The sequence below is a fragment of the Cyrtonyx montezumae genome, unplaced genomic scaffold (genome assembly GCF_038088225.1).
Source record: "Cyrtonyx montezumae isolate F1298 unplaced genomic scaffold, pur_monq_1.0 scaffold_75, whole genome shotgun sequence".
Classification (NCBI taxonomy): Eukaryota; Metazoa; Chordata; class Aves; order Galliformes; family Odontophoridae; genus Cyrtonyx; species Cyrtonyx montezumae.
In genome coordinates this window covers 180,060-196,145 of record NW_027072084.1, presented here as the reverse complement: position 1 = coordinate 196,145, position 16,086 = coordinate 180,060, and the positions used below count along the sequence as shown (strand labels likewise).

At 49.9% G+C, this 16,086-nt stretch overlaps 2 protein-coding genes across 6 annotated transcripts; both read left to right on the top strand.

Moving 5' to 3' along the window:
- Positions 1-815: 815 nt before the first annotated feature.
- LOC136058257 (methanethiol oxidase-like) lies at positions 816-7,732 on the top strand. Of its 5 annotated transcripts, XM_065751579.1 has the most exons (12): positions 816-833; positions 1,105-1,217; positions 2,127-2,312; positions 3,496-3,616; positions 4,393-4,575; positions 4,677-4,855; positions 5,055-5,133; positions 5,519-5,640; positions 5,750-5,842; positions 6,780-6,898; positions 7,064-7,231; positions 7,332-7,732. In XM_065751579.1, exons 3-11 carry the CDS (start codon positions 2,145-2,147, stop codon positions 7,224-7,226), a joined length of 1,227 nt encoding a protein of 408 aa, XP_065607651.1. In that variant the 5' UTR covers positions 816-833; positions 1,105-1,217; positions 2,127-2,144; the 3' UTR covers positions 7,227-7,231; positions 7,332-7,732. The 5 variants fall into 5 exon arrangements, with proteins under 5 accessions (XP_065607651.1, XP_065607647.1, XP_065607648.1 ...); XM_065751575.1 differs by lacking the exon at positions 816-833 and having other exon boundaries at positions 1,071-1,217; XM_065751578.1 differs by lacking the exon at positions 816-833 and having other exon boundaries at positions 1,076-1,217; positions 2,114-2,312.
- A 1,925-nt stretch (positions 7,733-9,657) lies between these two features.
- On the top strand, positions 9,658-14,729 carry LOC136058231 (methanethiol oxidase-like). The gene is made up of 12 exons (XM_065751527.1): positions 9,658-9,732; positions 10,257-10,337; positions 10,460-10,572; positions 11,259-11,453; positions 12,006-12,126; positions 12,463-12,645; positions 12,825-13,003; positions 13,133-13,211; positions 13,323-13,444; positions 13,536-13,628; positions 13,766-13,884; positions 13,997-14,729. The coding sequence occupies exons 1-12, from the start codon at positions 9,729-9,731 to the stop codon at positions 14,157-14,159; spliced, it is 1,452 nt and encodes a 483-aa protein (XP_065607599.1). The 5' UTR covers positions 9,658-9,728; the 3' UTR covers positions 14,160-14,729.
- The last annotated feature ends 1,357 nt before the right edge of the window (positions 14,730-16,086 follow it).

The following is a 16,086-nucleotide window of genomic DNA, read 5'->3' as shown; positions in this document are numbered from 1 at the left end:
TAAAACCTCTGCTTTGTTTCTCTCATCAGCAAAATGTGGAGCATGCGGCCCAGGATACGCAACTCCCCTGGATGCCATGAAAGGCAAGTGGTGCAGCCCCTCCTAAAGCCAGGCCCTTTGCAAAAGGAATTGTTTTCCAGTTCAGTGGGAACTAATTAGATGCCCTCCAGAGTGGCCCATTAATTGGCAAAGCCAAGTAGATTTTAAATATCAGGAGAGGTTTGGTTTCACTGTGAACTTAATCCCACAAATCCCACTGTGAGTTTGGTGAAGCTGGGCTGAAACAAAGCAGGCTTAGAGAAACGCATGGCTGTAGGATGCCAACATGCAACAAACTGTTCTGGGTTCTGTGCTGCAAAATAGAGCTTGGCTTTAAGAATATTGGCTACAAGTTCCCATAATTTAGTCTCAAAAATGTTTCAGTGGTGTTTTTGGGTGAAGACCGCTGTAGACCGCCCACAGACTCTCATAGAAGTGCTATAAGAGAAGAATGGGAGAACAGGAGAAAGGACTCAGATGCTCTGTGGGGCACCATTTAATGGCACAGTTCTCATCCACTCATGTTATGTTCTTCCCAGCAGTGCTGGGCTAAATCTTGAGCATCACTAAAGCTCCTGAGGCATTTTGTTGTATCTTTTGGCTTTTAATTGTGTCAGATCTTCACCTCAAGTCTTTCAATGTATGTTAAAAGCCTCAGTTTTATAGACTGCACCAAGTAGGCTTCTGGCATGGGTAGATCTGTCACAGGGAGTCATCTCGTGTCTAACTGGGGATGGCAGAGGCTTGGTGTGGCCTTGAAGGTGGAAGGGGATCTCCAGCACTGTCCTTTTCAGGTAGCTGCATCACTGGGGCCCCTCACACTAATGGACAAAGAGAAGGGAATGACCCCACAGCTGAATGAGAGCTTCCTCCTGTTGATTTATGGGGGCTCAAATCACATACTAACCTGTGTTTCTCCATTACTGAGCTCTGGCTTCCTGGTTACTGGTGAGGAAGAATTGTAATTCACAGCCCTGGGGATTAAAAGCAGCATATTTCAGTGTTAACCACAGAGTTTTATCAAAATGGTTCCTTCTGACCATGACATGACCTCTGCTTTGGAAGGTCCCCGGGAAGAGATCGTCTACCTGCCCTGCATCTATAGGAACACCGGCATCGAGAAGCCAGACTACCTGGCCACTGTGGATGTTGACCCCAAATCTCCACACTACTGCCAGGTACTGCATGTGGGGTGGCCCCAGTGCCTCTCAGTGGTCCCAAGACACTTTCAGAGCATTTTTCTGCTTAGCACTCTGGTTGTTCTCTTTCTATCCCTTGCTGATTTGTAGTAGCTATAAGAATTAAACCCTGGAAGGTGTCGCGTCCCATGTTGACAGCGTGGGCCAAGATTATCACATAGCATCTCTGAGCCCCCAGGAAACTGTGCACATAGGGCAATAGAAATCTGCTCCATTTGTTTTGCAGCTAGAAAGTTGACCGACTCCAGTGGGTGAAGATATTTTGAACTCTGATCTCTGTCTATTTAAGGAACGGTGACTCTGCTTTGACAACAAAGCTTTTCATCATTTGTTCTGTTTTTTATTATAGCTACCATTTGGGTTTTTATTGTGGAGGAGTGGAGGAAGCAAATTTCCTGAGACTTTGACAAATCTCTGTTATCCCCAGGGCCTCTCAGTTCTGGGGGAGAAAGGTGAAAGTCAGGAGCAAGAGTGCGAAGCAAAGAGACAGTTTGCAGCAGTCCCAGATGCAATCGGGCAAAACTTGCGAGCTCTGAGACTTGCAGCACACCGACAATTGCTTTTTTTCTGTTTTTGTTTGTTTGTTCTTTTGTTTTGTTTGTTTTCTGTCTAATTACTCCACATCTCCTTAATTAGTCAGAACGTTTTAAAGCTTTGGATATATTTAACAGCATACAGCACTTCACAAATGCCACGCGATCGCGATGTCCGACTTTCTTCTCCCAGTTTCTTGCTTCAGCTCTTCGTATCACACACTGACTCCCCTTCCTGAATCACAAACAGCCGTTTCCTTCTGCTCGTTATTAATTTATGCTTTAACACAAAGACCCATTTCTTTGCCTGGGGTGAAAAACGATCCCAGACTGAATCTCCAGTCTGACGCTGTAGGTCATCCACCGCCTGCCCATGCCCAACCTGAAAGACGAGCTCCATCACTCGGGGTGGAACGCCTGCAGCAGCTGCTTTGGGGATGCCACAAAGAGTCGAAATCGTCTCATTCTCCCATGTCTGATCTCGTCCCGCATTTACGTGGTGGATGTGGGCACGGACCAACGAGCCCCCAGAATCCATAAGGTACATTTGGATGACTTGAAAATGCTATTTATTTATTTTAGACCAAGATTGAGATTTTGACCGAGATGGACCAAGATTGGCCAAGTCAGTGGCTGTGACCGAGACAGCAGTTCATGGGCACCAACTTCAAATTTTGAATAGAGTCTGAATGGCTTTGGAAGCTTTTGACACATATTGGAAACTCGTGGGCGTTTTGCAGCTGATTGATAAATGACGCAGCAAAACCTTGTGCTAAGCTCTACCTGATACAGTTGATGCATTCATCTGAGCATGTATGGAGGTTATAAGTTTGTTAGGGATCCCAATAACCTCAAACTTGAGTGGATTTCCACTGAGCAAAACCAAATCTTTGCGCAGAGGACACCTCCTTGATTTTTAATCCCTCAATCCTTGGTTCCTAAGCTTATGGCATGTTGATTTTTTTTTTAAGAAGAATCACTGATTACAAAAGAAACATAGAGGGCTATTCTTAATACAAACATAGACGTTGTCAGAGTCCACACTTGTATGCTGGTTTCAGCCGGGGTAGAGTTAATTTGGTTAATCCTACACCATCGTGTAAAGCTTCAGTACAAAGTGCCAGAAACAAATGTGGTGTCCTCATCAAAAAGGGCATTCAAAGGCATAATGTGTAATGCAAGGAAACATTCATGTGCTCTGTTGTCCCCCCGCCTGCCTGCAGACATGTTCATTCATAATCTTTCGGCTCTGAGATCTTAAGAACGTTGCCAGACTTTAACTATTATTATAGCAGAATAAAAACCCCCAAAGGGCTCTTCTTATGCAGCGGATTTTGTTTCAAACTGAGCTTCTGACAAAGCTCAAAGATGGTTTTTCCTCTGAACTGCAGAGGAGAGCTGACGTCTGAAAGTTGCACAGCAGTGCTTCTGCCACCAACAGTAATTACACCAACTGCACGTTGCTGTGTCTCACTGATGCGTGCATTAGACCCGTTCTGACCATTCAGCTGTTGGTGTTTTGGAGAAGAACAAATAAATCTGTAATGTGGTGGTGGTGCGTTATTGGGAAGAGGAGCAAGGGGGTGGCAAGCACTCAGAAAACCAAATGGAACAACTCACATCACGCCCACAGCTTCCTCATCCTTTGGGACTCGACCTCTTGGTGATAAAAATGGAATGCTGTGACTGTAGTGAAGATCTGACTGGGCGTTACCTCTTTGTAGATTGTGGAGCCCGTGGAGTTGTTCTGGAAGGGGAACGTGGCAAATCCCCACACCTCCCACTGCCTGGGCAGCGGTGACATCCTGATCAGCTGCTTAGGAGATCCTTCTGGCAATGGGAAAGGTATCCATCTCTTTGTTTTTCTAGAAAATTAATTCCAGAGCTGTATCTGGCTCCCAAGGTGCAGGCTGCAATGTTGGTGCATCATTATGAGCTCACAGTTGTTTGGTGCAAATTCTGTTGCCGATATCTGAATACTCTGTCCGCTGTCAAATTTGGCCTTCTGTGCTATTCTACATTGCATTTCCTGATTAAAACTTCACAGAATCACAGTGTCATAAAACACCCCAAGCTGAAAGGGATCCTCAAGGATCATCGAGTCCAACTCCTGGCTCCACACAGGATTCTTGCACATAAATATTGTTATTTACTCAAATGTAAAGCAGCAGATATCCAAAAAGAAACACTAGGTGAAATCCATTTGGGGCGGTGCAAACCCCGGACCTTTCCACACGATTTTTCTCTTCTCTGGGTAAGTGTGTCCTTGAATACGATGAAGCTACGTACACAATTCGAGGACACTCGTGGCAGAGAAAGGGCAACAAAAGTGTCTCCTCCAGGACTGCCTCTATGATACTCTCAATTGAAAGGTACTTAGGAAGGATAACCAGTGTAATAAAGTGACTTGAGTACCTAGAGAGAAAAGTGTGGTTTAATTAAAAATGTGACAGTTCTTTAAGAACCTCGCTTTAATTTGCTTTAGCCCACAGAAGTGATACAAACAGAATCACAGCATCTCCCAAAGCATAAGGTCACGTTTACAGAGTGTTTAGCAAATAGACATTAAATGTCAATATGTTATCGATCTTATTTAACACGTTTCTTCTGCTTTCTGCCAGGTGGGTTTGTTTTGCTGGATGGAGAGACCTTTGAAGTGAAGGGAAACTGGGAGAGAGGGGGGAAGTGCCCCCCCTTTGGTTACGACTTTTGGTACCAACCGCGGCACAACGTCCTGATGAGCACCGAGTGGGGGGTCCCCAAAGTCCTTGCATATGGGTTCAACCCGGTGGATGTTGAGAAAGGTGAGGGGCCATGGGTTTAAACCCCCCAAAGTAAAGGTGGTTCTTTGTTAAAGTTGGAATAAACCCTTCTGTGCTTATTTTTGCCTGACCTGACCCACCAGGACATTATGGCCGCCACATCAACGTGTGGGACTGGAGCTCCCACACCTTCCTTCAGGCGATTGACTTAGGGAAGGACTCCATCCCTCTGGAAATTCGGTTCCTCCACAACCCCGATGCTGCAGAGGGATTTGTTGGGTGCGCTCTGAATGGAACAGTGCATCGCTTCTACAAGACAGAGGTAGTGACAGCCACAGTGGCACTGGTTGTAGTGGAAATCCACTGATCACTTATCATCCTCGCCCCTTGGTAACGCCTCATTGCATTTGTCACCTCTGCACAGGATCTGTTAAGCAAACCGCACTGTTTGCTGCCCGTCCCTGCCTTGGGGATGACATCAGGGCAGTAACAACGCTGTGTTCTATCCCATCTTTCTGCAGAAAGGAGACTGGGCAGCAGAGAAGGTGATTGAAGTACCCTCAAAGAAAGTGCGAGGATGGCTCCTCCCCGACATGCCTGGTTAGTGTGGGGGTGATGGGGAAGGAACGGAGTGTTCTCATCAGTTCCACGGGGCAGTGCAGCTCTTTGGAAATTCTTATCCTTAAGTAGCAAACACTCCCCTTGTTGAACATGAAACGTCTGTTTGGGTTCTTCCTATGACACTTGTGATATAACCAGATTATTCTTATAAGCCGGCAGGTGGGAGTGGTTGTCAGGGCTCTGCTCCCACTTCACTCAGTGCCTGAGGTCTGGGAAACAGTTTGAGTCTCTCAACAATCAATGGTCCCATAGAGACTCATCTGCTCCTGTGGTTGCTGGCGCAGCCTGGCCCTCCACTGGGGAGGTGCTGAGGTTCCAAATGGCCCTGTCCATTTCACTGCTCTGCTGCTGAACGTTTATGCAGGTCTCATCACCGACATCCTCATCTCGCTGGACGACAGATTCCTGTACTTCAGCAATTGGCTGCACGGTGACATCCGCCAGTACGACATCTCCAACACGCGCCAGCCCAAACTGGTGGGGCAGGTAAGCAGCACCAGAAGAGCCATCCCATACAACAGCACGATCTTATTCCCCCCTTTATTGCTCTCATGTTCGTTTGGGACCTGACACCATTTCTCCCCCTTGGTTGCAGGTGTTCCTGGGAGGCAGCATTGTGAGAGGTGGACCTGTGACTGTGGTGGAAGACAAAGAGCTGCAGCGCCAACCGGAGCCGTTAGTGATCAAAGTAAGTTCGAATGTGCACATCGCAATTTGACGGCGCTCCAATTCTGATCCCATTTGAATCTCTACAGCACAATGAAATTTAGAAAGCAGTATGTGAGCTATAAAACATGTAAAGCAATATCTGAGCTGTAAAGCCTATAAAGCAGCATGTGAGCTGGCTTGTCTTGGCTCCCAGCCTGGGCTGCAGGTATCACATTTCAGCACGAGATGGAGTAAATCCTGGTGAGCGTTCTGGGTCCCTGTGGAGTTGTACAAGCTGTTCGGTTGCACCGACGTCCATGTAATGACACCTTCCCTGCTGCTGTTAGCTAATCTGAAGCTAATGTGGTGTGTGTTCACCACTCCTCCTGATAACCATTCAGCAGCCAATGGCCAAAGCGCTCCACCAGCTCACGCTGATCTGCGGTGTTCCCTATGGGTGGCTGTGTATGTGGGTTCCCAGGTAAAGGGTTCAACAGCACCTGGCGTCATGACAGAAAAATTAAAGAGTGCTAATTATCCCTGGTTATCAGTGGTTATCAGCCATTATCAGCCTTCATTAATGTTATCACTGTTAAAGCGACTACTTATGGAACTCCTTATGGGATGTGCAAGAGCTGAATATGCTCATCATGAAGATCTGTTGATCAGAAGATGGTTTCAGGCTGAAGATTGTTCCAGAAGGCTCTACATACTCCATTTCATTGAGCAGTAGAGCTTGGGTCGCAGCCATCATGCACCCATCCGAGCACATCAACACCATCCCTTCACCCCTTATTTTCTCCATGGTTCTGCAAATGAAGCAGAACTCACCTTCAAGGCTTTGAATAACGAATAAGGCTCCCAATGAGAATTCTCTCTGTTGCTCCTGGATCCGGGAGCTCTGAGCGATGGATGCACCACGTTGCTTTGTTCCTCTCTGTGTGCCTCAAGCACCCCGTCCTCGGTTCTCATTGCAGGGGAAGAGGGTTCCGGGCGGACCGCAGATGATTCAGCTCAGTTTGGATGGGAAGAGACTGTACGTCTCCACCTCTCTCTACAGCGGATGGGACAAACAGTTCTACCCAGATCTTGTCAAGTAAGTAAGACTTGGCTGAAGGAGGATGGCTGAGGGAGCCCATGTCCAGGATTCCTTTCCTAATCCATGGCATGCATACACCATCTGGTACAGATTCTGTCTTTGTTGCACTAAGACCCAACCGCTCCGAGTCCTTCTCTGACGTCTGCTGTGTCCCTTCTCCAGGGAGGGCTCTGTTATGCTGCAGATCGATGTGGATACCGAAAGAGGTGGACTGAAAGTGAATACAAACTTCCTGGTGGATTTTGGGAAGGAGCCCGATGGGCCAGCCCTGGCTCACGAGATTCGTTATCCCGGTGGCGACTGCACCTCTGACATCTGGATATGAGTGCTGTATGGAGCTGCTTTCTTGGCTGCTTTGTTGCTGCTACTGTTTTTTGGGGTTTTTTTTTTGGTTGATTATCTATATCCCCCCCCCCCTTTTTTCACACAGGTGAATCAGTTCAGTGAACCTTCTCTGCTTTCTGAGCTCCAGTTTCCATTGGGCTGAGCCACAGAAGCTCCGCTTTCTCCTCACCCTCTGCGACAGCCAAGTAAACCTGAAACGCATTTATTTCCCCGATCTTTGCCCTTCATGAAGAGCTGTGGAACTGCTGATGGACTGTGGGCCAACAGCAGCAGTGCACAGGGACCGGAGGAGCAGCTCCCACGTAACTCCAGGACTGAACATCTCACGGAGCTCCCTTCCCCTGCAAAGCTCAGTTTGCTCATGGGGCAATCAGCGATTCCCAGCACAGAGTCACGCGCAGATAATCCAGAGCTCGCTTATCTTTTAACATTTGTGCACCAATGTTGTATGAGAAAAGTCAGCAATAAAATCATTCTTTCACTCGGGTGGAACTTCATTTATTTTTTTATCTTCAGCGTTTGGGTTTTTTTTTTGTTCCAAAGAAGATTGCATCAGGAAGCAGCAGTGTCACCGGTCCAGAGATCACCCGGGGGGGGGATTTCTCACTGCTGAACCCACCTCCGTTCCCACTGCTGCAATTTCTTGAGCAGAGGAGCGCTCAGAAACCACCCCCGTTGCCCAGGGAGGGCACTGGTTTGTTGGGATATCGTTTCCTGCGTTCGATACTGTCTGACTCCGTGTGTTTTTTCTTCTATTTCCAATGCGCCCGAGTTCTGCCGTAGTGATCTCCGTCGCGGCCGCACGAGGGCACAGCGCGTCCAGGGTTCCCACGAGCGATGCGAAGTCCCCAAATCACAAAGTAGGGAAGAGAGAGGAAAGCAAAGGGGAGGGGGGATGCGATTAAAACGTTTCCCTTTTTCCCAGCACCTGCAAAGATGGATACAGGAAAGGCGAGCAATGAGGGGAGAAAGGGGGGGGGTCTCAAATGGATGGCAAAGATGGATTTGAGACCCCAAGACTGTCCGTGATACCAGGGTACAGGCAGTGCTATTTGGCAGGGCCAGGTGGGAAGGGAGAGAACACCCACCCTGGAGATGTGAGGGAAGATGCAGAGGGCTCCCATCATTGAGGAGTTCTTGCTTGGGTGCTTTGAGCAGCCCCGATGTCCTTGGTGAAGCAAGGTCTTCTCCCAACACCCTCAGTGTGCACCAGATTGCATCACCTCCCCGTGCCCATTATCCAAATTATAGCATGTTCTTCCTTATCAGGGTAGGAAGTGCTGGGCAGGAGGAGGGAAGCAGCTGCCACCTCGGTGTGGGCTGTCCTGAGAAGCCCCGCTTGCTCTCCCAGTTGTGGCTTGCCATCAGTGCTGGCCACAGGGAGCTTTTCTTGGCTCCGTAACAGCTCACGTCCATGCTGCCCTCCGCTAACCATCGCCTTCTTGCTCGCTGGTGTTGCTGAGCCTGCTCTTCCCCTTCCTCCTATCAGGTTTAATTAGAAAATTCTACGCCCCACAGCTTGGTTTTGTGAGGGATGCCAAAGACGTCACCAAGCAAAGCCAAATGGGATGACCAGCAAACTTTGTTAATGAGTGGAAGACTAATGATCTTTCTAATTAGCAGTTATTTCAGTGCAAGAAGAGGGTGCAGTGAGACATGCAGCAAAAGCATGCTGTCAGGGGCTGCAACTGACCCCTGAAAATGCCTCAGAAATAGTGTTGCCAGTACAGACAAGAGTTAATGACTTCAAGTTGCTCTTGGAGAGGTCCACATTTTAAATTTGGAAAAACTTCTCTGAAGCAGTGGAGATGCATTGGCACAGACTGCCCAAGGAGGAGATGGAGTCACTGTCCTTGGAGCTGCTCAAGGTGCAGCTGCTATGTTGTGTTGGACTGCCCCAAAGCTTCATGGCTTCATCTCAGCCCTCAGACAGGGACGTGCCGTGTGTCAGGGTCCAGATCTCAGTGGCCTTGCTGAGCTCAAGGCTCGTAATCTCCAGCAGCTGCTGGTGGGGCCAATTATCCAGCTGGGCTTCTCATCCCTTGTGTGGAATTTGCAGGCTCTGCACATCAGTATGGCAGGAACCTGGGAATGGGGGATGGCATTAATTAGCTGATGTCCTGCCTGGGCTATGGAGGCCAGCAGAGCCTGGCCAAGTCCCACTGGGGATGAGCAGAGCCCCACAATCAGATAGGGTGGCTCGTGCTTGAGGAAAGGACCTGCATGGAGCAGCAGATTTTTCCTCTAGATTGCTGGGGAGCAAGGCGGAAACAAGCCACAGTGCTGGTCTGGCACCTCCCAACGCTTGGGAGCATTCGCTCCTCCCTTGGCAGCTTGCTCAGTGCCCCCCACCCCTTTGCCGTGTATATAAGGCCCCTCAGAGCCCTGACACTACACATCCACTCCAGCGAGGCAGACAGCAAGCTGCTCCTCCAGCTCCAGCACCTCTGTCTTGGCAAGAGTGAACCAGCAGGCCTTCAGCATGGGTAAGAAACGCTCTGCAGCCTCCCTGGCACTCTCGTTCCAGGGCTCTCTGGGTTACCCTTCTGCTGGGGAACTGCTAGAAGAGAAGCTGGCATTATTTTCCTTGCTAGACCTTCCATGATGACATGGTTCTCCTCATCAGCTCTCTGTCCATGGCTGCTGATGGACCCAGCATGAGTGTGGGTCTCAAGGGATGCAGAAGGGAATGGTGCAGTGCTCTGATCTGTGATTCCCCATAAACATGGTTTGGTGGGCACGGTAGTGATGGGTCAGTGGTTGGACTGGATGATCTCAGTGGTCTTTTCCAGCCTTAATGATTCTATGGTGCCCAGTGGCACCTGGGAGAGGATTCCTCTCCTGTACCTGAGATCTGTCGGAGCCATCACAAACGCAGACGTTGATCACAGAGGTCTTTGTTGGCAGCCAGGGTGGGAGAAGTCCATTGAGTGGGACAGAGTCCTCTGAAAAGGCACCACTGAAGGACGTGGACATTTCCCATTTCATTCTTCTCTTTTTCTCACCTCAGACAGATGCAGAGTTCAGTGTTACGAGTACCCCTGCTGCCCAGATGTTGTGAAACCCAAGTCCTACCAGGCATGCTCTGAAGGTGGGTCTTTGTGAAAGAGCTCTGCCTTAGCTTCAGTCTGTAAATGAGAGTCTCCTGAAGCTTTTATTTGCCCTCATTGTTATTTCATGGCATGTTCTTACACAAGATTTCCCTGTACTTAGCTCCTAGAGAAGAGGTTGCATACGTGACCTGTACTTACCGAGAAACTGGCATTGACCAACCTGACTTCCTGGCCACCATCGATCTCAACCCCAGATCTCCATATTACTGCCAGGTACCTCTGCCCAGACTCCTCTTGGGCCGATGGCCACCTGCTGGCTCTGTCCTTCCAGATCCACAACATTTATTCTTTTCTGATTTGAAAATTCAGGTTGCTTGCCAACCACTCTGTTTATGTTTCCCACCATCTTGTCTTCCTCCATCTTTTCGTCTGTCTCCCAGCTGACTCTTGTCTCCTGATTCCTGTTTAATCGATCATCTCAAAGTGAAATCAGCACCTGCCTGTCTCTGACGGCTGCTAAGGCAGATTGACCCCACCAGGACTGTATTTTTTACCAGATTAGTCCATCGGTGCAAGAGATCAGATGAAAAAGCACTTTACAGAAAATGTAGATTTCTGAAAGTTTATGAGTTCAGCCTTCGGAGGAGTCCTGCCACGTAGCACACCTGGTTTGTCAGGATGGCCATCATCATTTCTCCACATGTAATGCTCAGAATTTTAATGGCATGGGGTGAGGAACTATTGAGTGAATCTTCCATTGCTCCACATTGGTCATCCACACACAAGACCCTCCCAAGGGGCAGTGGTCAGAGTGAGGTGCACTGAGTTCCTCCCTGAGTCTCTGGACAGACCCAGCCACAGTCGTACAGAGGCAGCAGTCAGAAATATATGCCTGCATTATATTCTTTTCTTCTCCCCTCCTTCCCAGCTGAACCCTGACTCTACCTTTGTCTGCCCAGGTGATCCACCGCCTGCCCATGCCCAACCTCAAAGACGAGCTGCACTGCTCAGGGTGGAGCGCTGGCAGCACTGGCAGCATCTGCTTCGACAATGTCACAGCGAAAAGGAGCAAACTGATTCTCCCCTGTTTGATTTCTTCCCGTATTTACGTGGTGGATGTGGGTACGCAGTGCCGGGCTCCCACAGTGTGTAAGGTATGCTGTCCACAGACAAATTTCTGGGAAGGATTTGAGAACTGGTGCTTCTGGAGCAGTACAGAAGGAGGAAGGTTCTCTCCTATTCTTCTCTTTCTCCTTCCCTGGTTTTAGGGACTGGGTTCATGTTTTCCTTGGCTTTAGAGACCTGGGTCATAGTTCCCTATCAACTCTCTCCTTGTCAAACTGAGGATGGCTCCCACCATCATTTTCTTCCCTTCTCTCTGCCTGTGGCATTCAGGGAGTGCCCAGTAACTGGAAGTCAGGTCACTCACTCCATATCTAGCCCCTACCCTCACAGTGGGGGGAACAAATGAGCCCACACAAATTGGGTGTAACTCTATGCATATTGCCCATGTAAAGAAGAGCTCAGTGGCTTCTCTGCTCCTTTCCAAGGATGAACACAGCAGATTAGGTGTAATTTCTGGGTATAAAAGCTCCTGCAAGCGCCAGGTCTTTTCAGACAGCTCCAGCAATGAAGGACTCTGCCACGTAGTGTGAAATGAACTGATCAACCATGAGACGCAACTGTGTTCATGATGCTTCTTCCAGATGATTGAGCCAGTGGACGTCTTCTGGAAGTGCAACAAAGGACACCTCAGCGTACCACGCAGCCTGCCCAACGGTGACATTCTGATCGCCAACATGGGAGATGCAGCTGGCCACGGGAAAGGTAGTGCTGAGCTGTAACAAAGCAGTGAATATTCCTGGCTGGGAGGAATAATATCTGATCTGTCATGAGTCCCCTATTGAACCAAAGGAGATGGTTCTAAAGCAAATAATTGGGATCAGAAGTTGGGAGCAATTTTTGGACCAGAAAATTATGTGTAGCCCAGATGGAAAGATGTACACACGGTCTAAGGCAAAATAAGAAACTGTAGAGTGCATGCAGCTGAGTATACCAAGGCAGAAAGCATTCAGAGGGGTCTTGATATTTGGAGATACAGAAATGCACCATCCATCCTTCGGATTTAGAAGTGATCTGTTGTGCTTCCCTATGGCGCCACAGGTGGATTTATTGTGCTGGATGGAGAGACCTTTGAGCTGAAGGGAAACTGGGAACACGAGTGTGAAACCCCCCCAACGGGCCATGACTTCTGGTACCAGCCACGCCACAACGTCCTCATCAGCACTGCCGGAATGGTCCCAAGAATTGCAGGACGTGGATTTAACCCTGATGATCTGAAGAAAGGTGAGGGAACACAAATGCAAGCGCTGAGCAAGAGCTCGCCAGGCTCACAGGCGGATGCAGATGTACTCACAGTACGGGTCGGAGCTGGAGAGAGGGGACGGGCAGAGCGTGAGTCGGTGTCACCCTGGTGGAGACAAGGCTGGCCCCCCTGCTCATGACTCGCTTCTCCATTTTCTCAGGGGTCTACGGGCGCCGCCTGAACGTGTGGAATCTGTCCTGCCGCACCCTCACGCAGTGCTTCGACCTGGGGGAGGACTCCTTGCCCTTGACCGTTAAGTTTCTCCACAACCCCGATGCTGCCGAGGGCTACGTCAGCTGTGCCCTGAGCGGCATCGTCTATCGCTTCTACAAGTGTGAGGCAAGTGTTGTGTCAGCAGCCGCCGTGGGAAGGGCTCTGGGAGCACGTGAGACTCCCATGATGGGAGCTGAACGGCAGTGAGGAATGCCAGCCTTGCTCTTGGGGTCAGACAATGTGTTTCTTGTACAGAGAGACAGCTGGGCAGTGGAGGAGGCCATCCAGATCCCGGCCAAGGATGTGTCGGGATGGATTCTCCCCAAGATGCCAGGTGAGCGTGCCCTCTGCGCTGCTCCCCATTTCCTCCCGGTGCACTGAGCTGTGCAGGATGTTTGCTGGGGATACTGCCTGACTCAGAGCCTGCTCTTCTGTGCCCTCCCAGCCTTCCCGAGCGACCTGGTCCTTTCCCTGGACGACAAGTACCTGTACCTCTGCAACTGGCTGCACGGGGACATCCGCCAGTACGAGCTCTCCAGGACCTGCAAGCCACGGCTGGTGGGACAGGTGAGGCGGGGAAGCGCTGCGCTCGTGCTCCCAGAGCAGTGGGTGGTGGTGGTGAGGTGCCAAGCCACGCGTCTCCTTGCCTTGCCTACAGGTGTTTGTGGGAGGCAGCATCCTGCGAGGCGGACCCGTGACGGTGTGCAGAGATGAAGAGCTGAAGTGCCAGCCGGAGCCCTTGGTGATCAAGGTGAGCGCTGCAGGATCTGCCCTACGATGTCCTCTGGGCTTTGGCTCTGCTCTGCTCTCTGTTTTGCTGCTCCTGCTTTTGCTCACCTGCTGAAAGAAAGGAGCCTGCAGCGTCACTGCTCTCTGTTGTGCCCCCAGTGCAAGAGGGTGTACGGCGGCCCTGCGAAGATCCAGCTCAGCGTGGATGGCAAGAGGCTGTACGTCACCAACTCCTTCTACAGCACATGGGACAAGCAGTTCTACCCCAACGTGGTCAAGTAAGAAACCTCTGGGAAGAGGGGACCTCTTCTGGGTGCTCTCACATTTGGGAATGGGAAAGGTCATGCAGCTCTGCTCTTCTGTGCAACGCTGCTCCATCTCCCCTCGCAGGGAAGGCTCTGTCATGCTGCAGATCGATGTGGACACGGAGAAGGGAGGCCTGACGGTGAACAAGAACTTCCTGGTGGATTTTGGAAAGGAACCCAATGGGCCTTGCCTTGCCCATGAAATCCGTTTCCCTTGCGGAGATTCCACCTCCGACATCTTGGCCTAGGCGCCGTGGGAGCAGCTCCCTTCTTCCTCTTCTCTTTAATACAGCCATCAAACAGAGTGTAGGGTGATCGGGTTGGGGGTCCCATTTCTTGCTGTAATCTACATTTCTGCAGCCACTCCTGGCAGCCTTTGCTTTCCATGCACAGAAGTCCCTGGGGGTGCTTCCCAGAGCAGAGCAGAGCTCCGGTCCTCGCTCAGACTCAGAGCCGTGCGCTACGCACAGCGCCTGTCGGTCAATGTCTGCGTCCTTGCCGTGCCGTTCAGAGCCTGCTGGAAGCTGATGAGCTGTCTGTCACGATTCAGAGCTGGCTCACACTTGCTAATGAAGGCCAGAGAAGGCAAAGTGCCCACATTGCCTGAGTTGCTGTTCTTCAGCCACATTCGTTGCTGGGTTGTCCTTCCCTGGCACAGGGGCACGTGGAACGCCCTGATGTGTGCCAGTGCCTGGGCCAGAAGGTGTTGTGTTGCTGAAGGAGTGTGAAGTGCTTCAATCATAAAAGCAATGCCTGTTTCCTGGTGCTGGTTTTCTTGTGTTCTGCTTCAAACATGAATAAAAGTCTTCTTTGCATCACCTCGGACTTCACGTGTTTCTTCATGGCAGCCCTTCCAGTGCATTTCAGGGAAAAGCATGTTTCATGGCAAAGTCCTAACCCTAGCCCTCTTCCACTTTGACAATTCAGTTTTTCACCCAACAAAGATGTGGTCATGGGAGCTGTGGACCATCCCCTGCTTCCCACGTGCTCTGTGGAGCTTTATCAGCAGATGCCAAAGCCCCATCTCGCAATGGAAGCCTGCTTGTTGTGCAGAACAGCAACCACTGCCCCAGGGATGTGCCACAGAAACCCTACTGCGCACCCGCCCATGTTCCCATTAGTCCCATTTGCCTTGAGTCTCTCTACAAAGGCACAATTTGCAGCCATAATTAGTTTGGAGACTGCAAAAATTAGAGTACCAAGAGTACGCTTCTAACTTTCAGCCTTTCATGTTCTTGGAAGAAAACGACTTCATTGACTTCCTCCACACTTCCCATAGTGCAAGTTATTGCACCCTTAATGGTCCCAGGAGCAAAGCATGCTTTGGAAATGAGGTGTGCAGGAGTCCTGGACGAACTCACCCTCTGGGGTGGGCTCTTCTCTCATGGACGAGAGAGGATGATGTGAGACGAGATCCTGAGTTTCAGGTGGAGAACCTCGGGTGGGAGGCATCGCTGGGTGCAGTGGATGTGGACACTGTGCTTCATGTACGGACCTGTTCCCAGACCTTTGGGTCCTGACTAACATGTCTGAGGAACGTGGGAATGTGTGTGAGTCAGCCTAGGGTCGGTGAACTATGGGGCAGTGCAGCAGTGTGGATGTGCCAGGTGTTGGTGGAGCTGGCTGCTGAGTTTGGCTGCTTCCTCTGTTCCCTCAGTGATTTGTTGGAAGATGTACCTCAGTGTTTCAACATCACAAAATGTTTTCTTTTGTGGGCACAAACTCAGACAGGGATGGATTTACGTGAATGGCCATGGGCATGTCTGGACTGCAACACTCAATGGTGCACCTGGTTAAGAAGAAACTTGTATATTGTGGGCTGAAAATGAATCTCCTGACACATTCGTGACCACGCAGTCAGTTCTCCCTCTTGCTCTCAGTCTTTTTTTCTTTAATGACCATTTCCAGGCAGATGAGGATGTAAATTTAACCTTCTGGCTTCTCTGATTATACTGTGTTTCTCAAAGAAACTGTGCAGAGGGAACATGGATATTGCAGAGGGTGAAAAAGGAAATTGATTCAGTAATATATAGAGAAGTCACTGACAGATATTTTGCTTTCACATCTGTTAACAGGATGAACAGATACACCACAGAGAAGCATGAACTGATTCCCTGGAGTGGAACATGAAATGTTTAGGTAAAATGCACAGTTGCTAATGCTGATCTTCAGGGA